The 26,786-nt window shown below is 42.6% G+C and overlaps 1 protein-coding gene across 2 annotated transcripts in view; it reads left to right on the top strand.

Moving 5' to 3' along the window:
* The first annotated feature begins 708 nt into the window (after positions 1–708).
* Positions 709–26,786, top strand: part of Pde7a (phosphodiesterase 7A) — a 94,754-nt gene continuing 68,676 nt past the window's right edge. For both annotated transcript variants that reach the window (XR_005975835.1, XM_041667618.1), the window contains exon 1: positions 709–1,268. Coding sequence is in view for 1 of the 2 variants with exons in the window: in XM_041667618.1 (XP_041523552.1) it covers positions 1,131–1,268 (138 nt within the window). In the remaining variant the exon portion in view is untranslated. The remainder of the gene's footprint in view (positions 1,269–26,786) is intronic.

Here is a 26,786-nt window from a genome sequence, read left to right as displayed (position 1 = left end):
AAAGCTAACCAAGAAGGGACACGTTTGGCTAGAGGAACTTTCGGTCTCCTTGTCCCCTTTGTCTTGTCAATATGTCATTTCTCAGCTCTTTTTTTGGTGGCAGAATTTCACTTCTTTCTCAGGCTTGGTGTTTCTCCTCCATTCAAAGACCCTCCTCACTCTGGGGTTTTTGGCCCCTCTCTCTGCCCTACAGGCTCCGATGGCCCCGGGCCTCACAGGCCAAGGCAAGCCTCTGGAGCCTTGCCTCGCTAGGGCATGGACGGTGACGTAGCAGGAGGACCGTGCCCGCGAGGCCTGCTGACGTCACCGTAGCAGCGGTGCCCCGCGAAGCCCTAGAACGGGCATTCCGGGAGGGGAAGCGCGCGGTGCCCCGCCGGGGCGAGCGCGGTGAGGGCACCCGGTGCCTCGGGACTTTTGGAGGGGGGCAGCCGGACGGAACCGCGCCCGTCGCGTAGGCCGGACAAACTCGTGGTCCGTGCTCCCGAGGATGCCCCTCGCAACACTCCTGCGCACGCGCCGCGGTTTGCGGGGAGGGAGCTGCGGGGAGGCGGGAGGGGCCGGCCCTGGCGGGGCGCGGCGTCGAGAGGAGAGGACGCAGGCAGCCTGGTCCCGGCCACCAGCGAGCTCCCGGGCGCTGAGGCGGCGGCGGCAGCGGCAGCGGCAGCGGCGGCGCGGGGCGCGGGGCCTGCGGCGCGGCGTCGTGACGTCACGGTGGCGGCGGCCGTGGTTGGCGCAGGGTCCGCTGCTGCAAAGTGTGAATTACGCCGGGCTCGCGCCGGCGGCGGAGTGAAGTGAGGCTCGGGGGAGGGGAGGGGCAGGGCTCCGGCGGCCGAGCTAGCTCGCTGCTCCGCGCCCCCCGTGGTCCCGGCCCCGGACCGCTCGCTCGCTCGCTCGCTGGCGCGCCGCGGTGCCCCGGGGCGGCTCGGTTCCCCTCGGCTCCCGATCGCCCGCTGCAGCCCTTCCCGCCGCCAGCCTCGCGGAGGGCTGGGAGGCGACCGCGGTCGTCTGCGCCGCCCGCCCGGCGCGCGCCTCGGTCCCGGGTCCCCGCGGCGCGGCCCCCTCGCAGCGCAGGGGCGGGCGGGCGACCGCGGAGTGGCGGGCGCCGCGCGGAGGCAAGGCGGGCGTGTTCAATGGAAGTATGCTACCAGCTGCCGGTGCTGCCCCTGGACAGGCCGGTCCCCCAGCACGTCCTCAGCCGCCGAGGAGCCATCAGCTTCAGCTCCAGCTCCGCGCTCTTCGGCTGCCCGCATCCCCGGCAGCTCTCGCAGGTAACCGCCGCCCCGGGGCCCGCACCCCGCGGCTCAGCGCTTTTGTCTTCTCTCGGAGGGACTCGGGCCATTGTTCCGAGCTTTGTAGGCTGGTCTGTCGGTCTCTGGATGGACAGCCTTTCACCCTCGGCTGGCCTCAGTGTCCCCGGACTCTGCGACCCCCCGCCCGCTGCTAGCCCGTCACGCCCGCGGCTAGCCCCAGCAGTGACTTTGTCCTCCGCTCCTTTCTCCGCACCTCTTTCAAGTTGGGTCCCTTGTCCCTTAGCTGTGACCCCGGGTACACCTGTTCGCCCCCGCCCCCTGGCCCTCCCCCGACACCTGCGCGGCTTCGCGTGCCTTGCAGCGCTGCGCTGGTCCCGAGGTTCCCAGAACAATGGGCCTAGATGTCCCATTGTGGTCCTCACCCGAACTGCTTCCTTTTAGCGGGTGGGCCTTAGGTGCCAGGAACTAGTGTGCAAAGTTGATGGTTTCGAATCAGTTTTCTCATTTGTTAAAGGAGGTTTTTAGGAGAGAGACCACTGAACTGAACGTGCACAAAGGACTTTGTTTCCGATGCCCCAACACCAGTTGCTCCTAAGCATTTGTAATTTTTTTTTTCTATGAAGTCTTTGGCTCAACTCCGTAGTCGGGTTAATTTTGGTTGCCAGATTTAGAATTACAAGACAGAAAGAATTTTACTTTGTTTACATATGAACCGGGTGCCCTCATTGCTTGCTACCAGAAGTTGTGTATTTATGAGGCTACTTTGGGAATGGGTACTAGGAGAGTGTACTTAGGGCCTCACACTTGCTAGGTTAGCATTCCAACCGGGAGCCTCAGCCATTCATTTGTTTGTTTATGGCACAGCCTTTCCAAATTGTCTAGTCTTGCCTTTAACTCATGATCCCCCTGCTTCAGACTTCCAAGTAGCAGGCCTGAGCCATCACGCTTGGTCCCGTGATCATTCTGTACAATAAAATACTCTCATTTTTCCTCCTACTTTTATGACAGCCTATTTTTCCCCTCAATTATATTTTAAGTCTCATGAACAAGTTATTTTTTAGTTTTATTTATTTATTTTTGGTTCTTAGAGACCAAGCTAGGCTCGAACTCAGAGATCTTCCTGGCTCTGCCTCCCAAGTGCTAGGATTAAGGTGTGCACCACCACTGCCCACCAAGCAAGGTATTTAAAACAAGTAACAAGGACAGCATCTTTTAGAATTTTGCTTATAGTAGATTTTTCACTAAATTCTATTTGTTATTTCCTTTTTTAATTTTTTTTTTTGTCTGGAAGATAGAGTAAGAGGTTCTATTTGAGTGTCCTTTTGAGAAATTCTTCTTTATTTAAAGTCAAAGTCTTACCAGGCGGTGGTGGCGGACACCTTTAATCCCAGCACTTGGGAGGCAGAAACAGGCAGAATTCTGTGAGTCTGAGGCCAGCTTGATCTACAAAGCGAGTTCCAGGACAGCTAGGACTGTTACACAGAGAAACCCTGTCTGAGAATAAATAAATTAAAGAATTAAATAAAGTCAGACTCTTTCCTGATACAAGGTAGTATGCTAATGAATTCGGTGTAAAATACTAAGTGGGATTTGAAATAATACTTTTGTTACTTACTTTGAACTGTATTTTTATTATTACATATTTTACAGTACCAGAATTTCTCAATACTGTTTGCTTTCCCAGATCAGCAGACATGACCCTCACTTTCAGCTACATATAAGTAGTAAAGGCTGTCAGTCTCCTTATATAAAGTTATACAGTATGTGTTACGTTTCCCTGCTCCCTGAGGAGGAAAGGAATGAGAGGGAGGGTTCCAAGGGACCGGAAACCAGGCTGGTCCCAAGAGTTGTACTCAGTGTCTTAATTAACCCACAAAGACCAATTTAACTCCATTTTTTTTTTCTTTGCTCATTCCTAGACTAAGATTGAAATGAGTAACGGAATTTTAAAACTACTATCATGGCAAATAAAGCAAATGCTGTAGAATTACCCTATTTTTCAAGCTCTTAAAACTTGTAAACAATTTCTAGATCTCCAAGAGAGTATATTGGAACTCCTTAGGTTTGAGACAGAAAATGTCCCTTAATGAGTATTTTTTCCCTGACCAACATTGCTCAGTGTTACAGGGATTATAAATGGACCCAGAGGCTAAGGTGGGTATATTATCCTGACCAAGGCTTTGTGTATCACTTAACTCAGTATTGATACTGAGTACTTTGGGGATACGTGGGGATACATAATGGAAAAATACAAGGTAGATAATTTTGGAATCCTATTCAAAGCTCTTTAAAACAAGCATTTGATCGAATCACAAGCTTCCATTACCCTTGAATCTTTAGTTCCTAAGTTTAAGGTTACAGAACTTGGCAGGAGTTTAGGTGGTTTTGTAATTTTATTTAAGAGACTTATTTTTTTCTTTAGTTAAGTAGAATTTTAATTACAAATTTTTTATTTTAAAATAAATTCAAAACTAGCTATCATTTCAGCTCTTTATTTTCACCATAGTGTTGGAGCCCAACTCATAGTAGGTGATTGATAAATATTTGAATGAGTAAATAGATGAAATTACCTCAGACTGAGCTGAGCATCAATTTTAGATACGAAACCATGTGAGATCAATGTAAAATAATGGGTCATTTATCCAAAATTTTGTTTCAAACATGTAACTGTAGACTAAAAATGATCCAGACAACTAGCAGGGAAAATTCTAAGCAGGCAGCAAAAGCACTTGCTGCCAGATGGAAAGCCTGACCACCCAAGTTCAGTCCTCTGAACCCACACAAAGGTGGAAGGAAAGAACAGGTCTGCATAGCTGTCCTCTAACCTCTGCATTGGAGCTGTGGTGTGGTGCCCCACACACCACACACACACACAAAACCGTAATAAAATTTCAAACAAGACTCGAGCAACTGAAATAGATTTGGACATCATCTATCTCGAAGCCTGTGAGGTTGAACAGACTTTTCTAAGTAGCAGGAAATTTGAAATGGAATTACAAGCAGCTACAGGCCATTCACCCTGATAGAAGTCCAAGTTGACAGCTGCCATGCCATAAGTGAGGGATGGGGAAACCATTTTTTCCCAAGCTAGCATGATTTTTAAAACCATTGCAGATATATTTAGCTTATGGACGTGACTGTTATGGAACAAAGTGATTATTAGTCAAAAAATGCTGCACAAAGTCAGATTTTCCAAGTTTAAAGATTTATGCTGTTTAAAAAAAAAAAAGATTTATGTGCCGGTCAGTGTTCTGTGCTCAAATGGTAAAGCTTCCTGGAGAAATCGCCTGTGCATCATGGGACTTCCTTAGGCAGAGGCTTCGACACTGTCTCTTAAACCAGTCATATGCTACCTTTTCAGACGCTAATATGAGATTCTTGAGTTATTTGAAAAGTGGGCGCAATAGGTAAATCCCGTGTGTTGCCACTTTGGATGCCTGTTGCATAGAGGAGTTTAAACCTTAGTCCAGAACATAGCTCATATTGAAAAGGAATAAGGCATAAAACATGCCATATTCAGCACTGGTGTTTTATAGCTCTATGGCCCAGTGAAGGTCGAGGTAATGTGTTGAAAGCTGAGGCACTGCTCTTGCGGGGATTAGTCAGGTTTGGAGGCTGCCCGGGCTAGTTTTATGTCAGCTTGACACAAGCTAGAGTCATTTCGGAAGAGAGAACCTCAATTGGAAAGATGCTCCAACCAGACTGGCCTACGGGCAGCCTGTGGTGCATCTTTTTGGTTGATGGTAGATGAAGAAGGGCCCATCTTCCTGCGGGTGGTGCCACCCCTGGGCTGATGGTGCCAGTACCGTAAGAAAGCAGGCTGAGCATGCCAGCGAGCAGCATCTCTCTCCACAGCCTCTACATCCATTCCTGCCTTCATGTTCTGGTCCCACTTCCCTGGATGATGACCCTCAAATCAAGTTTCTCTGATCCTGGTGCTTTATCATAGCAGTAGGAAAGAAACTTAAGAGAGAGCCATAGGAATCAAATTTTATTTGGGTTAGAAATTTGAGGTTTAATTTTCAAAATATAAAAATACAATGACTTTTACCAAATCAGTTATTAGAATACAGAATATGAATATAAGCTATTATATACAGTCTCACTGTGTTGTCCCAGCTAGTCTAAAACTCAGTGTAGTTCAGGCTGGCCTCAAATCTGCAAGCTGCCTGCCTTTGCCTCCAATCTCGTTTAGAATTCTTATGTAGTTTCTTTTTTTTTTCCTCTTCCTCCCACCCCCTGTTTTCGGTTGTTTGACACAAAGTCTCAGGTAGCCAGGCTAATCTTAAACTAATTATATAACTGAAGATTTTGAACTTCTGTTCCTCCTACTTTTATTTCGCTAGTTCTGGAATTACAGGTATGCAACACTTGTGAAGAATATTTTTTAAGATCCTATTTCATACAAAGAAAAAGCCAAACAAACTGGCAAATACAGAACACTTACAAGATTCTTGAATTAGAGGTAAGAAAATGTAAAGGATTCACAATTAAAAAAAATACTTTGATCCTGCTGTCTTGACAGTTTCCTTTCTTTTTTACCTTCCTTATATGGATTGAGAAAAACAAAAAATCTGTAGGGCTATTAGTATATTGGAGTTAGCAGGTGTGACACAAACACCTAGGTTACCCAATGTAGTTCAGGCCAAGCACTGAAGATTAAGTAGATGTTTCTAGGGGAGAAACTGTGCATTGTGTAGACAGATCTGTTGAGGTCAGGGCTGTTTGTTGGAGTCTGCTGTGATTTTGTACGGTTCTCTGAACTCTGCAGTGTGATGTCACTGTATGATGGTCACTGTGTAGGTTGTGGACAGCTGAAATGTGAGTATGACTAAGGACATGACATGTTAGTTGAGTTTTAATGACATAACTGTGTAATTAGTGGCTGAGCAAATGCTAAAGGAAGTGTGGATCCTTGCCTACTAGCAGGATGTCAGGTTGATGGATCAGCAGCACATTCTTCAAACGTTGAACGTTTTCTGTCAAGCTTTTGTTTTGGTACATAAAACTCCCTTCAGTAGATACCTTCATGCGTGTTAGATAAAGTCTCTGGAATCACTAGCTCATGTCAAAAGGTAAGAACATTGTTTTGGCTTTCTCTACGGGCTCCGTCCTTTCATAGTACCAAGATAAATAAGCACACCGCTTTCATCTCCACTCATCTGTCACCAGACATCATAAATATTTGCTCCTTAGTGGATGAGCTGCATCTGGTTTGTTTTAATTAGAGTAAGCAGGGCTATGTGCCTTCTGAGGTGTTGTTTGAACTATTTGCATTTTTCTGCTGAGATTTCTTTTTCATTTCTTGCAATGTTTTGTAAGTACTCCAAATCCAACATCGGTTTGTAAGTGTGCATTCTGCAAAAATTTTTAATGTTGCTTTTCACAGAGCTGCCCATGAACGCTGACAGGGGATAGCGGGCATGCGGTTTACTGCTGCTTTTGGGGTTGACTCTGGGTTCTGCTTCTAGCCTTTGAACAGAAAGTTTTGCTTACTGCTCCATGGCTCCACCTACTGATAGAGATGGATCTTAATTTTCAGAAGATAATGACTACTTGGTTTTTTAACTTAATAGCTTTGAGCTTCAGCAAAGCCCACACTACTAAAGTTTCAAATAGACCAAAATACTGCTTTGGACCATTAGACGTATTTGTTAAATGGTGCTTGATCAAGAGATACTGTCCTTTCTTCCGTAATCAAATAAACATTATTGTTCAGTTCAGAGTAACATCTACATGTCTAATTCTTTAGCTGATACTTTTAATCTTTATAACTGCTCTCTGTAAAATGAATCTGACACAATTTGGTCTCTATTTGAGGAGATAACCTTCACTCGGGGCTTTTGAGAGCATATTGGAAGTATTTCATTCCAGGAGCCAAGTTCTGAGACAACTAAATCATGCTGTCAAACAGTGACCCAGGCTAATGAGAGATTGGAAACCACTTTGTCTGATGGGGGTCTCTGATTCGAGATGCTTTATTTGGAGGGAAAAGGACACAGGTTTCGTCCAGGAGGAGTCGAGTTGGAGGTGTACGCAGCTGTGCATGTCGGCAGAGCACTGCTGTCTTCTCACATAAGAGGTCTGCCTTGTGAATGAGAGGAGAAGGGAGAGAGACAGATCTGGACTTGTTCTGCATTCCCACTTGTTGTATCCTGTTCGCATTTTGTGTCAAATGTCTCTAATGTAGAGAAAACATAAGCTTCAAGTTGTCATTTATCAAGGTGACACAACTGGTCTTGAACTCCAGGTCTTTGAGACTGTAGTCTCTGCATTCTCTTTTGCTTCGTTTTAACACACGTGAAAGCATGTGTCGTAGTTACGTTTCTGTTGCTGTGAAGCAACACCATGACCAAGGTAACTTACAGAAGAAAGCATTTAATTGGGGGGCTGGTAACAATGTCAGAGAGTAAGTCTCTGATCATCATGGCAGGACGCATGGCAGCAAACAGGCGGACAGGCATGACATTAGAGCAGTAGCTGAGAACTTACACCCTGATCTACAGGCAGAGAGACTGGGCCTGGCCTGCCCCTGTGGCATACCTTCTTCAAAAAGCCATACCCCCTAATCCTCCCCAAACAATTCATTACCTGAGAAACAGACTTTCAGATATATGAGCCTATGGGGCCCATCCTCATCCAAACTACCACACTTTACTGAGTGTGGATGGACCAACAACTGGAACAGAGGGATTTTTGTAGTCTGAGATTGCTCCTTCGTTTCCGGGTGCCCAGACCTGAATAATCACACAGAAATTATATTAGTTACAACACTGGCCAATAGTTCATGTGTTTTCCTAGTTAACTCTTATATCCCAAATTAACCCATTTCTGTTAATCTGTGTATTGCCTCGAGGCTGTGGTTTACCCGGTAAGGTTCTGGCACTGGCATCTGTCTTCTTTGGCAGCTACATGGCCGCCTACTCTCTATATATATTTCTTCTAGTCGGGCTATAGAAGCAGGTTCTTCATTAATCAATGGTAAACATATTCATAGCATACAGAGTGGAATCCCACATCATCTCCCCTTTTCTGTCTAAATAAAAAGGAAAGTTATAATTTTAACATAGTAAAATGTTACAAACAAATGTAACAAAACAGGTTCAAGCAAGAATTGCAGTTACAATATTTAGTCTATTTGAATCTGGCAAAATTAAAGAAAATATACTGTCATCTATTTTATCTTTGTGAGTCTAAAGTTTCATATCTAATTTATCTTTTATCATGACTAAGGAAAACTATAACTATCTGTCTTCAACTCTTCAAAGACCCCAGAAGGATATGATATGACCTAAGTAAACAGAAAGTGCATTGTAAGCAACTTCCAAAACTCTAGAATTGACAGAGACATCTCGCTGCTTGGATAGTCACCCAAAGTTCTTCTGTAACATTGGGGCATCCATATTTAGCCTGTAGACCCATAGAAATTTGAAAGACTGCTTTTGCCTATATTGGCAGTTTGTCAGTCACTTTCTTCTGTATTCTGCAGAATGTCTGGCGATTCTTTTATGAAACAAGAATCTTGAATGACCGTCTTGCCTTCTTTAGGCAATTCAGCAGTCATTTTTCTGTGGATCCTACATGTCCCATTTAAACAGCATAATATCAAGCAGTTTCTTGCCCAAACGGCTAGCAAACTCCATAAGGAGACTCTTCAATGCCCATCTTCCTCTTGAAGTAATTAGTGCTGCCAGGAACAGACATGTCTCACTGTTGAGAAAAGTCCAAGTTCTTAAAACATTTTAAATGCCATAACCCTGACTGTTCTTTGGGCTGATGGGGGAGGGGGGAAATGGGAGGCGGTGGCGGGGAGGAAGCAGAAATCTTTAATAAATAAATAAATAAAAATAAATAAATGCCATATTTTGCAGGTCTTTGAAGTGATGAAGATTATCTATCTAATTGAAATATATCTATATATATATATATCTAGAAAACCTAACTTGACTAAAAGTTTGATTATTATAGATGACTGTCTATTAATGTGTAATTTTAAATTATACATTGCATTTTTAAATAAGATGTGTAGACATAATACCTTAATCAAGATCAGAAATACATATACACAGTGTAGCAAATCTACCTTAAATTTGTATCAGTAGGCCAAGATCCATACCAATGCAAAGTATTCATCTCTATATCATATCCCCTTATTTATTTATTTATTTATTGTTTAGAAATTGACTGTGACCATTATTATAGCCAACTTTTTTAAAAATGAAAATAAACATTTATAAACAATTGGGAATTTGGGTGTAGTTTTCTCCAAACTGTTTTCTGCTGCTTGTTGGGTGAAGTATTTTTAGGGTTTATGGACAGCTATTGTGGGGGGTCTTGTTCCATCAAACCACATTTGCCTAGAAGAATCCATAGGTTCTCATCTTCTGTGGAAACAAAAGCAGGCCTTTTTTCCCAAAGTAACATATCCTTGGACTCAAATTTTGAAGTCAAGATACCTTTATGTTGGTTTAACTTAGCAGCCTCCAGAACCAAATGACTCTCTGCAGTCAAAAAATTCAGAGAAAACACAATAATATACATAATCCTGACCCTCTGTGTATATTCTATCTTTATGTGGTTTTTCTTTATTCCTTTAATATATGACTGTCTGTACTCTTTTATATTGCTTTTGCTATAAATAAAGCAATAAAGACTTTGTTTTATTTTTTAAAAACTATTAATTTCTTTTTATAACTGTCTGTACTTTTTCTTTTCTCTCCCAAGCCTACATACATTTTTTAAAATATACTCTGTCTAGTTTAGAAGTCTTTTATGTCTGAGTCTACCCTATTGTATATTTGTAATAATTTTCTGACCAGGAGCACCCTTTATTTTATGCTAAGTGGGTGTGGCCAGGACTAAGGCTGCTTTGTCTTTGGCTCTGCCCAGTTCAACATGGTAGAGGTATGTTCACCGCCAGCTCTGCGAGCCATGCTCACCACCCCAACTCCAAGAACACAGCAGATCTATGTTGCCATTAAGCAAGTTGTAGTATTTTGCTCACAAACCCCAGTGCTCTGCAGCCAGACCTTGAAAAGGCCAAAGCCATTCATGCCAGCATGAACCAGGAAGCTGGCTCTTAAAGAAGCTGTACCTCTGCTTGTGGCCAGCAAACAGAGCCCACCCAAGAAAATGCTGCTACTAAGAAGCCGTACTTAACTCTGTTCTTTTGTGTCTAGACTTCCTTCCCAAGCTCTCTCAGGTTTTATGTGCATGTAGTTGGCCCATGCTGGTGCCATCAGTAACCAGAGGCTGCTCGTTTGTTTCCTGGCCACCCAGACCTGAATAATCACACAGAAATTATATTAATTACAATACTGTTTGGCCAGTAGCTCAGGCATTTTCCTAGCTAGCTCGTATATCTTAAATTATCCCATTTCTATTAATCTGTTCATTGTGGTGAGACTGGCTTACCCGGTAAGGTTCCAACTCCCGCATCTGACTTCTTTGGCAGCTACATGGTGTCTCTCTGACTCCACCTCCTCTCTCTCTCTCTATCTTTTCCAGCCTGGCTATATTCTGCCTGCTATAGGATGAAGCAGCTTCTTCATAACCATTGGTAATAAAACATATTCATAGCAGACAGAGGGGAATCTCACATCAGATCTTAACAGAACACTATAATAAATGTTAGTTACTGTAATTGGTGCTTCTGATACGGGAGCCAGCAGAGCTTGGAGACTAGCCTATCTGAAGCATCGCACTGAACTTTAAAAGGGACTATCCCATTCCAACTTCTTCACTCTTAAGCTGTTTTTTTTTTAATAAATTGAAAGTTATATTTATGGAATAGTACCAGAGTTTACTCTATTGTGTGTTTCTTCAGAGTGACAATTGAACTAAATAAATGCTTAGAAAATTAATGCTATTACTTGAGAATTTACTTTTAGGACTCTATCCTGAGTTACTAGAATTAGAAATGTTGATAAAGATTAATTGTCAAGGATATTTATCCCATTATTTGCTGTTGTGAAAAATTAGGAGCAATAAATAATGTCTAAATGGCTAAGTACAGTTTCTTGTTATGGAATATGGTAATTATTTCTGTGTTATGCAGCTACTTAAATGCTTTGAAGAGCTTAAAGTATAATAACTTTGATCACATACAGTGAAATACATTTATTATTTTATTTTTATAATGTATGGTTACTAAGATGAATTTAAGAATATTTAATTGTGTGAGTAGAATGCTTAGAACATAATTAAGTGAAGACAATTTGGTATATCCTAGATTTTTAATTTAACTACAAAAAAAAAAGCCTCAATATATATATAGGTATACGCACAAACACATACACTCGTAAAAAGAAAGAGCTGGCGCTCTCCAGATGTTAACACTGTCTCAGGTTGATGAAATTGAAGTCATTTCTGGTTTTCATTCAGTTTCCATGATCAGTTTGTATTACTAGTTTGTGTTAACAGAACTCTTCCTTTCAAATCAGTATTTAGGAATGAAAGAGCGAAGCCAACTGCATTGGGGTGAGACTGCTGCAGATAGAGGGGCTGCCTCATGCAATTGTGAATTCCTCTTTAGGGTGATGGAGGCAGTAGCTTGAAAGGTGATTGAGCATCACAGTGCTCTTGGGAGCTGCTCCTCTGCCGCCTTCTGTACTCACCGGTTCATAGTTTTGGATAGCCCAGGTTCCACAGGTCTGCTTGCCTAGCTCTGCTTCTTTGTTAGGAACAGTTTTGTCCTGTGGGGAGGGGACGGGAAACAACATGGAATTATTGTTGGAGGAACTGTCTGATCACAGCTGGTGAGATGGGCTTTAAAATGGCACTGGTGGAAAGGGGTGGACGGGGTGGAAAGGGGTGGACTGGACAGTTAGGAGTTAGGCCCTGGGAGCCAGTCACCTTTGTGAGGTCAGACATTACTACTTGTTAAATTTGGGAGAGCCTGTGGATTACAAGGCAAGTAACAGAGATCCTGGTGGGAAGAAGCAGACAAACAAGCTTTTCCCTTTTCCTCCTTTCCTCCCTGTCTTCCTGCATTTCATCTGGTGAGGGAAACCAGGACTTCTCACGTGCCAGCAAGCGCTCTGCCCCTGAGGTACATCCCTTGCTTCCGCTCTGACCCTGCTCCTGCATTTTCCTGCATTTGGGGAATAGGTTAGGCATCAGGCCAGTGCAGGCAGCAGAAGGCAGGCCAGGCCTCATGGGAGCTGAGACCCTTACTGCTCAGACTCCTCTGAGGAGCATCCTCCAGGCTTCGGTGTTTGTGAGTTATAAAATGTTTGGTTTGTTACTTAATTCACAACTTAAAACGTGTCTTGTTAAAGTTTATGTGTAATAGTTCAACATCCTGCACCCATTAAAAACACGTGAGCAACTCACGCCTTCGTCAGTTTTCTATTTCCTCTCCCTCTGACCTGTTTGTCTCTAATGTTATTCTCCCCGTGTATACCTGTAGACTTGAACACGTTTTTATCCATCATCCTATTATACTTTTCAGCCAATGAAGTGAGTAAACTTCTCACAAACTCAGTGTATGGTAATAAAAAGTGCTTGAGCTTTGCCAGTCACCGAGTTCTGATCCTAGGACACAATTATGATATAAAAATGCTGAATTTACCTGATGTGCTGTCACCCACCTGTAGTCCCTGCCTTCCGAGATTCATGGCTCTGAGCTGCACAGTGAGTTTGAGGCTAGCCTGGGCGGAGACTGCAGATACAACCAGGGCTCCGCCCACCTCGCATTTACCAGTGTCTGAGTTATCACTGCACTCACGGCTGCTCTGTGAATCCCAAAACTTAAGGAGTATTAGAGCTTTGCCAGACATTCAGTGATACGGATGGTTTTGATTTCATCGTTATTTTATCTCTCCATTTATAGTAATCACTATTGATTCTGTTCCTTTTTTACCTTAATATTGAAAGTTTGTTAGGTTTTCATTGTAACAAAATACCAGAGACAAGTAACTTATGAAGAGATGGGGCTTATTTTGGTTCCTATTTTATACATTTCAGTTCATGGTCAGTGGCTGTGCTGCCTTGAGCCTGTGGTGAGGCATCACTCCATGTTGAGGGCCCACATTACAATAAAACCTCCTCTTTAGGCCAGGAAGTTAGCAGGAGAAAAAACAGGGTCCCACTGTTCCTCTTTAAGGGCACACTGCCACCGACCTGAGTGCCTCCCAAAAGTGCCCTGCTGGGAATCAGTCCTTCATTACCTGGAACTTAGAAGACACATCAGATTCAGCTGTGGCATTTATTTATTTATTTATTTATTGAGACAAGGTTTCTTTGTGCAGTCCTAGAACTCAAACTCAGATCCACCTGCATCTGCCTCTGCCTCTCAAATGCTGGGATTAAAAGCATGTGTCCCCACACCCTGATCTGAAACCTAATTTTAAAGTTAATTAGATCAGGGCTGAAGAGGTGGCTCAGTGGTTAAGAGTACTTGCTGGTCCTGCAAATGACCCAGTTTCAGTTCTTAGCACCCATATGGCAGCTCTCGACTGTTTTAACTGCAGTTCCAGGGGATCTGATGCCCTCTGTGGCCTCCGTGGACACGTCATACACATGGTGCACATACAGGCTTTCTTTCGCATGCATGCACACTCACGTGTCAGAATACTCATGCACATAAAAAGTAAACGCATCTTTTAAAAGAATTGGTGGATCATAAATATGCCATATTTTAATAGTACTACTTACTGTTCTGAGTTACATGCAACACAGTGTTCCTCTCCAAACCATTTTAATGCTTTGTCAGCTAGCAAGTTTTCATAGAATTAGTGACTTTGAGAAAAGATTTGATAACCTTTTGTTTAGTCTTAACTTTTTTTCTGCCATGAATATTTTGAAATAGTCTTCTGGTTTCCCAGACCTCGTTAGACAAACCCTGAGACAGTATTCTATATTAAGTTCCAAACAGTGAGTGCTAAGGTTTCTCATTTTCGGGGCTGGAGAGAGAAGATGGCTCAGTAGCTGTTTGGCTCTGAGCACCCAAGTGTGTATCTTACAGACACCTTTCTACTCCAGCTCCAAGTGATCGCAGTACTCTTCTGACCTGTGAATATCGGTATAAACATGTGCACACACAGACACACTGTGGTGGTTTGAAAGAAAATGGCCCCAAGTGGCCCCTAGGGAGTGGCACTATTAGGAGGTGTTCCCTTGTTGGAGGAAGTGTGTCACTGTGGGGGCGGGCTTTGAGGTCTCCTGCTCACAGTCTTCTTCTGCTGCCCATGAATAAAGATGTAGAACCCGCAGCTCCTTCTCTACCTCCCTCCGCCTGCATGTCACCATGAAGATAATGGACTAAACCTCTGAAACTGTAAGCCAGCCCAATTAAATGTTTGTCTTTATAAGGTTATGGTCATGATATCTCTTCACAGAAATAGAATCCCTGACTAAGACAGTAGTTGGTTCCAAGGACTGGGGTATGCTGTGACAGGCCTGATCGTGTTTTGTTTGGAAGAATATGGACTTTGGAACTGTGGATTAGAAAAACAGTTGAACACTTTAAGTGCAGATTAATGGGTCATCCTAGTAAGAACTTGGAAGACAGTGTGCTGAGCGTGATGTGAACTTGGGGGCCTGGCTCAAGAGGTTCCAGAGGAGAAGAGGTTTAGTATTTTAGCAAATGAGTAATTAGTTATTTAGGATTTACTAATTTAGTATTTTATTAAAATTTTAGAATTTTAGTTGCTTAGAGACTATTATTGTGATATTTTTGGTGAAGAACGTGGCTGCTTTTTGCGCTTGTCCAAAAATTCTGCCTGAGGCTAAAGTGAAGAGTTTTGAATTAATTCCTTTGATAGAGGAAATCTCAAAACAGTCTAGTCTAGACTCTGTCATGTGGTTGTTAGTGTTAACTCTTATATAGATTTATAATGAAAAGGAGCAAGCTGAGCAAGGAAAAACACACAATATGTAGATTGAGAAAGAGGGCACCAGGAAGTGGAATGGAGCCAAATCCTGTGTTCAAGGAGACAAACAGATTAAAAAAATGGAATAAAGGAATGGTGACCTCAGGGCGAGACCCAACCCGGTAAGCTTCCAACTTGTAAAAAGGAATAAAAGAAGATAAAAAGGAATTAAAGAAAAGCTTAGGGCCAGATGTGATGGGGTACCCCTTTAATCTCAGTACACCAGATGTGATGGGGTACCCCTTTAATCTCAGTACACCAGATGTGATGGGGTACCCCTTTAATCTCAGTACACCAGGTGTGATGGGGTACCCCTTTAATCTCAGTACACCAGGTGTGATGGGGTACCCCTTTAATCTCAGTACACCAGAGGCTGGCAGATACCTTGAGTTTGAGGCCAACCTGGTCTACAGGGCAGGTTCCAGGGCAGACAAGCTGAGGAAAAACATCAAAAACAGAAAGTTGGTGAAGAGGTAATTGAACGAGGGGCCATGTTCAGCTGCAAAGAGCAGCAGCACTTGTCAGCTTCGGCCAGATGGTTCTGGCTTTAGAGTCAAGGATAGAAAGGGGTTATGGACCACAGGAATGCACATGGTATACATACATGTCCACGGGTAAACACTCATTGACATGGTTTTTTTTTTAACTAAAAAATAAATCTTAAAATAATGATGCAAAAAAAAAGGGGGGGGTTATGCTGAGGCTAACACATGAGGCTGCTGGAGCCACTCATGTGTCAGGGGTTTCCCGGACGGAGGCCCAGAGAGGCCACTGTGTGAAGTTGTGAAGGTGAAGCCTGGAAAATGTTGGAAATGCCAGAGCCATGGGATACCTGCCAAGTAAAGCTGCTAAGAGCGGAACCAGCTGAGGAGAGAGAAGTGTGTTGCAGTCACCAAAGCTGCAAGGAGTTGGAGATCTGACGAGCATTTTGCCTTCAGACATGGAGATGCAGAGTTGAGTTTGCCCAGCTGAGTTTCAGTCTTGCTTTGGTCTAATTTCCTTACTTTACCCCATTCCCTTTTGGAGTGCTGTAATGCATATCCTGTGCTGTTGTGTGTTGGAAGTATGTGACCTGCTTTCTCATTTTGGTTTTTAGGGGATTACAGTTAAGAAATTGCTATGAGTCTTAGGAGAAACTTTGAACTTTGGACTTTTAAACAAGTTTGAAACTGTTAGAGACTATGTACTAAATGTGTTTTGCATTATGATATGACTACAAGCTTATGGGAGCCAGGGAGTGGAACATGGTGGTTTGAAAGAAAATAGCCCCCATAGGCACATTGGGAGTGGCACTATTAGGAGGTATAACCTTGTTGGAAGTGTGTCACTGTGGGGGAGGACTTTGAGGTCTCATATACTCTAGCTATACCTAGTGTGGCTCATAGTATTCTTCTGTTGCCTGTGGATCAAGATGAAGAACTAAGATGGAGAACTCTCAGCTCCTTCCCCAACACCATGTCTCTCTGTCTGCATTCTGCCATGACAATAAGGGACTAAACCTCTGAAAGTGTAAGCTATTCCCAATTTAATGTTTTTCTTTATAACAGTTGCCATGGCTAGTGTCTCTTCACATCAATAAAAACCCTAAGATACACACACTCATGCATGCACACACACACACACACACACACACACACACTAATCTTATTAAAGTAACTTTAAGGAGAGGAAAGAGTGGAAAGTGATAGGAAGTGCAAGCAAAGAAAAAGTAGCCTGCCATGTCAGCAAAATGGTTCTAGAAAATTGTATGGCTAATGGCATGGCAAGTTGGCCTGGTGGCTAAGGGTACCTGAATGTGATCCCAGAATTCACATGGTGGACAGAGAAAGCAGATTTCAAGTTGTCCTTTGTTGTGGGATGCCCCTTCATATGCTGTGAATAGGTCTTGTTTCTCTTGGTTAATAAAGAAGCTTTTTTGGTCAATAGTCAGGCAGAATAGAGCCAGGCAGGAAATCCAACCAGAAAGACAGGGAGAGAGAAGGAGGATTCAGGGAGATGCCAGCAGCCACGAGAGAAGCAAGATGTAATGTAACAAACCATGACCCTCATGGTAAAATTCAGAATAATAGAATTGGGTTGATTTAAGTTGTAAGAGCTAGTTAATAATAAGCCTGAGCTAATAGACCAGACAGTTTGTAATTAATATTAAGCCTCAGAATGGTTATTCGTGAACTGGCAGGTGGGAAACCTCCAGTTACAAATGGCACCCAATGTGGGGAATAAATAGTTTAAAAAAACAGGAACTGGGGGACGGGAGAGAAATCTCCAGTTCAGTCCTTTAACCTTCACATATGCAAGTATGCTCACACACAAAATAAATAAAAATAAATGTTTAAAAAGAAAGCAAAGTTTGCAGATGGAAATTGAGGGCCTAACCAATTCCCTGAAGATTTCAGGAGTGTGCCTGACATAATGAGAGCTGCTGCTTGCTGTGGTCTCTCATACTGTCTTCCTGTTTTATTCTCTGTAGCTGTATAGACATACGCCTTTTACATTTCTCATGTTCCTCCCCTTTCCTGAGGTGTGGGAGAGGCATCATTGCATAGCCTGGGCTCGCTTTGAATCTGGAATCTTCCTGCTTCCATTCCCCAAATGCTGGGATTACAGTGTATGCCACCACACCTCACCTTTTCCCTGATTTTTATTCCTCAGCTCAGCTGCCTTCATGACTCTAGGTCTGTGGGAATGGAATCAGAATTCGAATGCTTGAAAGGGACAGGTTGAATAATTCCATTCCCATCATTTTAAAGGTTTAATTGCTAAGGCTGATGGATAGTGTGTAAGGTTGCACAGCTGGACAGTGGAGAAGTTAGGAGTGTAGGAAGTTCAGTCTGTATTTCCTATGTGGCTTTTCTCCCTGATCATAGTCTTCCTATGAAAGGGTTGAGCTATAGAATTAATTTCTTTCAGCCAGGTGGTGGTGGTGAACACCTTCAATCCCAGCAGCTGGGAGGCAGAAGCAGGCGGATCTCTGTGAGTTCGAGGCCAGCCTGGTCTACAAAAGCTAGTTCAGGACAGGCCCCAAAGCTACAGAGAAACCCTGTCTCAACAAAACCCAAAATAATAATAATAACAATAATAATAATAATAAATAATAATTTCCTTCTTTCATTTTATTTTTCGTTTCTTGAGACAGGGTTTAACTCTTGTAGACAAGGCTACAAGCTGGTCTCGAACTCCGGGTGATCTACCTGCCTCTGCCTCCCGAATGCTGGGATTAAAGGCATGTGCCACCACCTCCTGGCTTAGAATTTCCTTAAGTGGAAGTACTTGTTTGACTAACAAGTCTTTAACACATTGAAGCATTTCTTTAGAGACCAGTGTTTATTAGGAAAGGTTAGAATGCAATTCTAAAATTAGCTCAATTACTTTTTATTAAAATATAATCAGAGACAAAGCAAAGTTGTTGAGAAAGTGTTATGGACCAGTTAGAAACACTGCATTTGACTTGTTGAAGTGTGGTTTATGTGGATGTAATGAAGACACCCTTTCTTAAAGACATCTCACTTGCATTTTAAAATTAATTTCTGAATCATGTCTTTCTGCCCCATGGAATAGAAGAGAATATTGCTGATGTAAGTGCTTCTTTTATAACACGGTGTTTACTGCATATGAAGTCGAGTAGCGGAGGCTTGTGTTTGCAATTTTCAATTTTCTTCACTCTTTGTGTCAGTTCATTGTGAACATCTAAGAAAAACAATTAAATAAGGTGAAAAATCAGTTTTAACAAGAGCAATACCATCTGATTCTTGAGAAAACGAGAACAATTAAAAATATCGTTAATTGTCAGAAGATTTGATCATTTTTAAGAAATACTATATATTACATTTAAAAATGTGCACAGCTTCTTATAGCAAAGGAAATACAACAAAGGATTATGGGAGGGCAGGAGAGTACTTTCATATTGTCGACTGATAAGACAAGTATTGGCAAGGATGAAAGAATAAGTTCATTCTTCATAAAAATTTATTTGTGTGTGCGTGTGAGAGGAAGACAGAGACACACACACAAAGAAAATAGGAGTGGAACTGGAATTTAGAGGTGGCTGTAAGCCACCATGTGGTTGCTGCGAATCAAACCTGGTTCCTCTGAAAAGGCAGTCATTGCTGTTAACTGCTGAACCACGCCTTGCAAATGAAAAATTTTAATGCGAATATAGCAACTTTTTTGAATCTTGTAATTTGTAAATGTAGCATTTGTGTTCAGATTTATGGCCATAGTTTTTTTTTAAACGTGTATGTGTGCACACGCACGTGTGTGTGTGTGTGCGCGCGCGCTGCAGTATGTATGGAGTCAGGACAACTTTCAGGAGCAGTCAGTCCTTTCCTTCTGCCACGATTGTCCTCAAGCAAGCTTGGTGGCAGGCACCTTTACCTGCTAAGCCATCTGGTCATTCCTGTGCACAGATCTTTGGTGACTCTTTGCGACTGGTGTTTCAGTATTCATCAGTGGAGGAATGGTTAATCCATAGTATTTTAGTTATCTTTTTAGTGCTGAGGCTCAAACCCAGGGCCTCAGATGTGCCTCCACTAGCTAGCCGCATCCCTGGCTTAATTGATGATACTTTAATTAAGCAGAAAACAGTATTCAATAAAATGACGTCATCTAGTCAGCTTTATCATGGGAAAATTATACAGCTGTTTAGGTGAGGTAATAGATTAGTATTTATGTTTCCTGCTTGCCTTTCGTCCCTCCTCCCTTCCAGGGAGTGAAGGTGTTGTTGAGAAGTCACACTGTACAGCCCAGACTCACTTCCACCTCCGAGTGCTGCCATGCAAGTCATGGATGATGTTAAAGATACTAATGTGTGCATATGTCAGATCTATAAGGTTCAGTATAATATTAACGCAGCTGGTTTTGGATGGTGAAAATTGTGGTAATTTTCACTGTCTTTTTACTTTGGTGATTGTTGTATAATGAGAACTTTCTTTGCCATCTAAAATTAGCAAAGATATTGTTTGAAACCTTTGATTTGCATTTATTAGTTCAGCTTGAACATTGTTCAAGTAGAATTTTAAAATTATAAAAAGACCTGGCTCTAGTTAATTTAATAAAGTAGTGATATTCACCACTGTATTCATGAGCCTGGTTTTAACTATAAATATAGATGAGTTTTTTTATTCAAGTGAACAGATGTTCTTCAACCTCTTCACATTGAGAAGTTTTACCATAATTATTTTATAGTGATTTTTTACTCTTAAGTAATTCCTTCCATACACTGTATCATGATCATATTTATCCCCCTCCCTCCATACACAGTATCTTCTGTGTGTTTTAAGGGAAGACTCTTAATTCCTAATCCCCCAAATTTCCTCATCCTCTGGCCTGTAAAATCTTCCTTCCCCTTTCCCATAATCTTTCCTAAGCATCAAGTGTGGTGGTTGTGTTGTAAGCGTATAAATTGGAGTTGGCATCCCACAGTCAGTTGATTTCTGCAGTTGACCAGCTGTGACTTTCTGTAATGATCTCTCCTACAAAAACAGTCTTTGATGCGGAGTGAGAGCTACAGTTTCCTGTGGGTTCAAGGAGAAGTTTAGAATGCGGTTTCATGGCCCCACCAGCCACTGGTAACTTTACAGTGCCAGCACAAACTCCTTCCTGTTAAGCAGGCTTAGGTCAGTTAGGTTTGGTCACCCCCAGGATATGAGGGCCACTTGTTGCTGCGGTTTGCTGAAGCTCCAGGATAATGGCTGACTGCTTTTCTCCCATAGCGGGTTGTGTGTCCTTCCGTACTGTGAGCTGGTCCTCTGAGGAGGCCTCCAGGTCAGATCCAGATGGATTCTTCAGGATCCCATGGCCAAAGTGTAGTCCAAAATGCAAAAGCGTATTTTCTGAAAAGTACCAGGGACAGCAGCCATACCTGCATTGTTTGAAGGTCTCAGGGACTCCCTTGAGTAACAACTCCACAGGGTTTCTGTGCCTGGCTCTGGGACATTTAGTCCACGGTGTTGTGCAGGAACATAGTCAACCTTAATTAGAGTAACTTCAAAGGCAACATATATGCTTAGTTGTATGTGTGTTTGTGTATGCGGTGTGGTGATGGGTCGGGGAGGGAGATAAAATTCTAAGCAGGCATAATCCCCTGTGGCCTTCCCAGTCATCCTGTGTTATTCCTCTTCTCTCCCTGCCTCGCAGTTTGTCCTTCCTCCTCCCTCCGCAGGTAAGTCTCCCCTGCTCAGTTTTTGCCCATTTCCCCTTTCATAACAGCTGTGTCCTATTCTCCTTTCTAGTGTCCCCTCCCTATCACAGTCCCTTTTAACTTTCCTGATATCTGTTCTGCTTCACTTAGTACCCTATGTTGTTCTGTTTCTTTACCTGCAAGTTCAACTGTGAGGAAGACTGCAGCCACAATGAATAGTGTTTTAAGGATAGTGTGGGAGAAACACTTTAATTCCAGTGGGAAACAAAGGGAAGCTATGATGGGTAGTTTCAAAAAAAAAAAAAATGCCTACCTCATGGCTTGGAAGGAAAATTTTTGGTGTAAATTTAACTCCCTGAACTATCTGAGGATCTCTTTATGTGGAATACAAAATCTAAAAAGTCTTGAAGAAAAGGTGTGGGTTAGGAGAGAGCACAGAGCTCAGTCCCCCCCCCCCCCCATGTACACAGGTGAGGGGCACATGGAGAGAGAGAGCACAGAATCTCTTCTCTCAAGCAGACCTACTTTTTAGTCTTGAACGTTTTAGAGCAGGACGGCCACTTTAAAAAGGTGAAACTGACCAGCCTGGTCTACAAGAGCTAGTTCCAGGACAGGCTCCAAAACCACAGAGAAACCCTGTCTCGAAAAACCAAAAAAAAAAAAAAGGTGAAACTGGACGGGAAATGGATGCAGCTGGAAATCATGGGAAGCAAATACACAGGCTCAGAAAGGCAAATGCTGCATGCTTTCTCTCACGTGGAAATGAAATTTAACTGTGTGTGTGTTTACATGTGTGTATTTTTGTGTAGGGGAAAGGCCACGAAACTTGAAGTGGGAAATAGTAATGGATTACATGGAGAGCCAGGTGGAGCAGGGAGAGACGTGGAAAATCGTGAGGGAGGCGAGCTAAAGTATAGTGACTTGTATGAAAATTACATGAAGAAAGCCAAGATTTTATGTATTGTTTAAATACATAAAATGAATATATAAAGACAAAGCAGTCTTCTGTAGTGCAGGTGGATACAGTGTAGAATACCGTGCATCAAAACTTCTGGCAGGAACCTCACAGTGTGACCAAATATCTTCTAGTCATGATTACATGAGATCCTTTGCCTTTGTAGATTCAGAAGGAACCAGGGAGTGGGGAGCTTCAGGAGGAGCACAGCCCTCTCAGTGCTTTGACTTTTGACTTCAAGGCCTGGGGGAGAAGAAATTTCTTTTGTTTTAACTCATTCAATTTGTAGTATTGTGTTATAGCAGCTGTAGAAAACGAACACAAATAACATTTGTTGCTTCTATTTTATTGTATTTTTGTGTGTGCGGGGGTGGGGGCGGGTAGGGGTACCATTTGGAGACCAGAGGATAACTTTGTGGTATTTTCTACTTTTACATGGGTTCTGGAGTTGAACTGAAATAACCAGATTTACATATAAATACACAGTTGCAATGTATTTTTATACATGTGCTTATTTAGATAGTTCATGAAGTTAAGTGGCCTTTGAATTTAGGAACCAGAAAAACTTTTACAAAGTGAGACCTGTGTACTTGACTCTAAAGACAGATTGGAGTTGGCTTACAAAGTTGCATGCTGGGCTTTGAACCTTTGATGCTATTGGTACTGTCTGGGTCAGGACACTCTTGGCCTGTCACTGAATTCTATTTCCACAGGGAGTTGAAATGATTTTGTTTTGTTTGTTTTTGAGGCAAAATCTTCACTAAGTGGTCCTGGCTGTCCTGAATTCTCTCTGTAGACTAGGCTGGTCTTGAACTCACAGAGACCCATCTGCCTTTGCCTCTCAAGTGCTGGAGTTAAACATGTGTGTCACTATGACCAGCCAAAGCAGACATAAGTTTTAGAATGCGGGTCAATCATGTCAACCAGCTGAAAATAGCGAGTTTTCTGTGCGCATTAAATTCAGGTTATTTTTCATGGCGTGGGCCTGCTTGGTTGGCCCCACTCCCCTTCTTCCTCGGCTCTTCACAGTGCTCTTCTGTCTGGGAATGGGCCAGCATTAGGACTCAAGATTCTCCCATGAGTCTGCCACCTAGTACTGGTCCAGTGTTTGCAGAACTTCCTTGGGTTCCCATCTGTCTCATCCTTGTTTTGTTTGACATTGCGTGTCTACCTGCTGTCTGTCCTATTTCCCCTGCCACCTCTGCCACCACAGAACACATGGTTAGCACACAGGGGACATGTGTCCCTTATCCACTTCAGTGTCTCTAGTGTGCAACACCGATTAAGGTTCTGGACAGAGTAATAAGAAAACCTTCTAGTCTAGTCTTATTCTTAGGTAAGAACATAGACCACCATAAGCTTCCCCGGGTTCAATCTCAAATTATTTTATAATTTTGTATTATAATGTCATCTTCATGTTTGTCCTGTTTCTACATTGTCTTTAGATTTGCTGGTTCTCTCTTATTCTCTAATTTATGTAACTCTCACATAGTAATTTACTGGGATTAGGGGCTGGAGAGATGGCTCAGTGATTAAGAGCTTTTCCAGAGCACCTGTGTTTGATGCCCAGCACCCACATCGTGGCTCACAACTGTCTGTAACTCCAGCTCCAGGGGATTCAGCACCTTCTGGACTCCATGGGTACTAGCCTGGAGGTAGTATGAAGACATACAGGCAAAACATACACACACACACACATAAAATAAAAAACCAAAGTCCTAAAAAAAAAAAAAATGTAGTTTAGAAAAGTCAGTTGTCCATAGCAGTGTAGCTGAGTGGAGCCTCGAGGATTTGACCGGGCTTTTTCCAGTTGAGATTCCTGTGCTGTTCTGGGGGTGTTTGTTGCAGGGAGTTGGGGATTTGGGGGCTGTGCTGGGACTGGGGGAGCTGCTTCTCTGGGTGAGTAGGAGGTGTGAACCTATAGTTAGGATAGGAAGCTGCCCCTCTGAGACATAAATAGCAAGTTCTTGTTCTTTGTTTCTAGAAGAAGAAATGGGTGACATTTAAACGGAACTTTATAAAGTAACTCAGATTTTGGTGGGCGGGCTAGTGTTAATATGTGCTTGTTATAAAATACAAGGCTATAAGAAAGTTTGAAGTCGCCGAAGCTTCACCCACGGTCCCGCCGCCCCACACAGCCGCAGCTAACCCCGTGGCTGCCGAGATCACTGCATCCATTCGCATGAGCAGCGTGCGGGGCCTTTATATGCTCTGCTGTGTTTTCAGTGCTGTTTCTTAGATGTTGTTGATACTAAACTTGTAATATATGCTTTATATTAATTAATATGTATCTTCTGGGACTTGTTTATTTATTGCCTGCTTTTGTTGGCATTTTAAAGTCTTAATAAAAGGACATTCTTCTTATTTAGATGAACTTACCAGCTAAGTCTTCAGTCTCTTTAGTGTTGTAATAACAGGAGTAAGTTTATTATTAATAAAATTTTCAGTATTTTGAAATCTTCTACATGTAAACTTGGTGTCCTGTGAGGACTGCGTGTCCTGTGAGTGGCTGTCCCAGGCCCCCTGCCAGCAGGCTCTGTGGTCTTGGGATACCTTCACTTCTACTGTTTTAGAGATGCAGAATATAGGACCCATTTTAGCTACTGCTCTAAAATCTCTGAATTTCTAAAAGAATTTCTGTCTGCAAACATGAAGAGAGTTCCGGCAGCTGAGGGTGCAGAGTGGGCGTCTGTAAGGGAGAACCTAGTCCTGGTGTGAGCAGGTGTTTCTCCACTCTCCTCTCTTCCTGTGCATATTGTTTCATTTCCTATCTTATTGTTAAGATACCTTCAAGTGTGATTGAAGTCACCTCTGTGAGAAGAACCTTTGGGAATAGGAAACTGTAAAGTTAAGTCAACCGAGAGGCCTCTGGGTCTCCCCTGTTTAAATCTCCTTGGTTGATTTAACAGGTTGATGGTAGGCAGCTCTGATGTTCCCTGTGGACCATAGTCCTGGACCTCACATGCTTTTTGTTTAGCATGAGGATGAAATTAGGGAATACTAAACCAGAAGGGAGTAGGTAGGCTTTGGCATGTAAGGATCTGATTTAGGCATAAGGTAATTGATATTCAGTAGAGATATAATATGAGCCACATACGTAATTTGAAATTTTCTTGTAGACAAATTTTATGAAGTGAAACAAAACAAGATAAACTTGCTGTGTTTTTAACTTACTACATCCGGATCATTAATTTGATATGTGACCTTATTTTAAAGATATTGATGTATTTTATTTTACATTTCTGGATACTAATTCTTTAAAATCCAATATATATTTGATTCTGTCTGTAGCCAATGACCAATGATTATCATGGATAGCACAGATCTAAACAGGACATTTCCTGGCACTTATCATTTGTTTTCTCTAGTTAGATACATTTGTAGTTGTGTTAAGGGGTTGTGCACATCGCCACCACTTTAAGCATTAAATTTAGTTATTAGGAAGTTTGGAGTGAATTCAAGATTGTCCTGGGCTTAACATCAGTGACAAAATTTCTCGGCTAACCAGCATCAGTAGAGATTGTTTCTGTTCCCAAAACTGTAGGCTTCAACTATAAAAACATGTTAAAAAGAACTAAAGGAAACCATATTTAAATAACTAAATAAGTGTAAACAAGTGGACAAATGGAAATTTTCAGCAAGACTATAGAAACTGTTAGAAGAAAAGGAAAACCACATAAAAGACTTTGGTAAGTGATGGGAGTGTTCTTGACTGCAAAACCCAAAAAGAAAGAAAATGGTTAGGATCCTTCTATGTGGGCACCTGACTAGTGCTTGACGCTGTCAAACATGCAAATCAAGGAAAAGTCCATTGCTGTGGATCAGAGTGGACAAAGAGATGTGGTAACTGATGCAAGCAATACACCGTGTTGAATCCTGGAACAGAAAGTGATAACTGGAGAGCTAGTGAGGTCTAAGCAATGAGTAACTAAGTTGGTAATTATGCTATAGTAAGTGGCTTAAGTTTCGTGTGTGTGTGTGTGCGCGCACATAGGCATACACATGCTATGTATAACATGCTAAGGTAAAATGCCAGCATCAGGAAACATTTATAGGAGCTCTCTGATAGCCTTGTGTCTATACTGCAAACGACTCTACTGCAAAGTCAAACGTGAAAATTCACATGGGGATCCAAAGCCGAAGCATGCACACCTGCAGGGCAAGCTCCCTGCAGGAACTCTGTCTCAGAAGTGAGAGACAGGGCTGGGAACTTGAAGGCAGGCCAGTAGAAATCGGAGGGAAAAACTGAGGTAACATGAACCCCAGAGTCTGTGGTAAAGACATACCTTACATGGAATAGGAGCCCGTGAGACAGATGTGCAGAAAAATGGCCTTTTGAGAAACTTTCCAACTTTGATGGAAACCATAAACTGCACACCTAGAAGCTCAGTTGAGCCTCGTGAGGATTCGTGGAGAGGCACACTCAGACAGAGCAGCCAGAGTCTGCCGAGGGAGGCACACTCAGACACAGCAGTTCACACTTGTAGAAAGAGGACTTTTTGAAACAAGAGAAAAATCCACTCTGTCCAAAGAGCAGAGTTGCAGTGTGACTAGTGGTTGATCTCTTG

This window comes from Microtus oregoni, unplaced genomic scaffold, assembly GCF_018167655.1.
Source record: "Microtus oregoni isolate MIOR12 unplaced genomic scaffold, Mior012 000017F_ref0000208, whole genome shotgun sequence".
In the NCBI taxonomy this organism is placed as follows: Eukaryota; Metazoa; Chordata; class Mammalia; order Rodentia; family Cricetidae; genus Microtus; species Microtus oregoni.
Note: the sequence above shows the minus strand (reverse complement) of the source record. Positions and strands in the feature narration are given on the sequence as shown.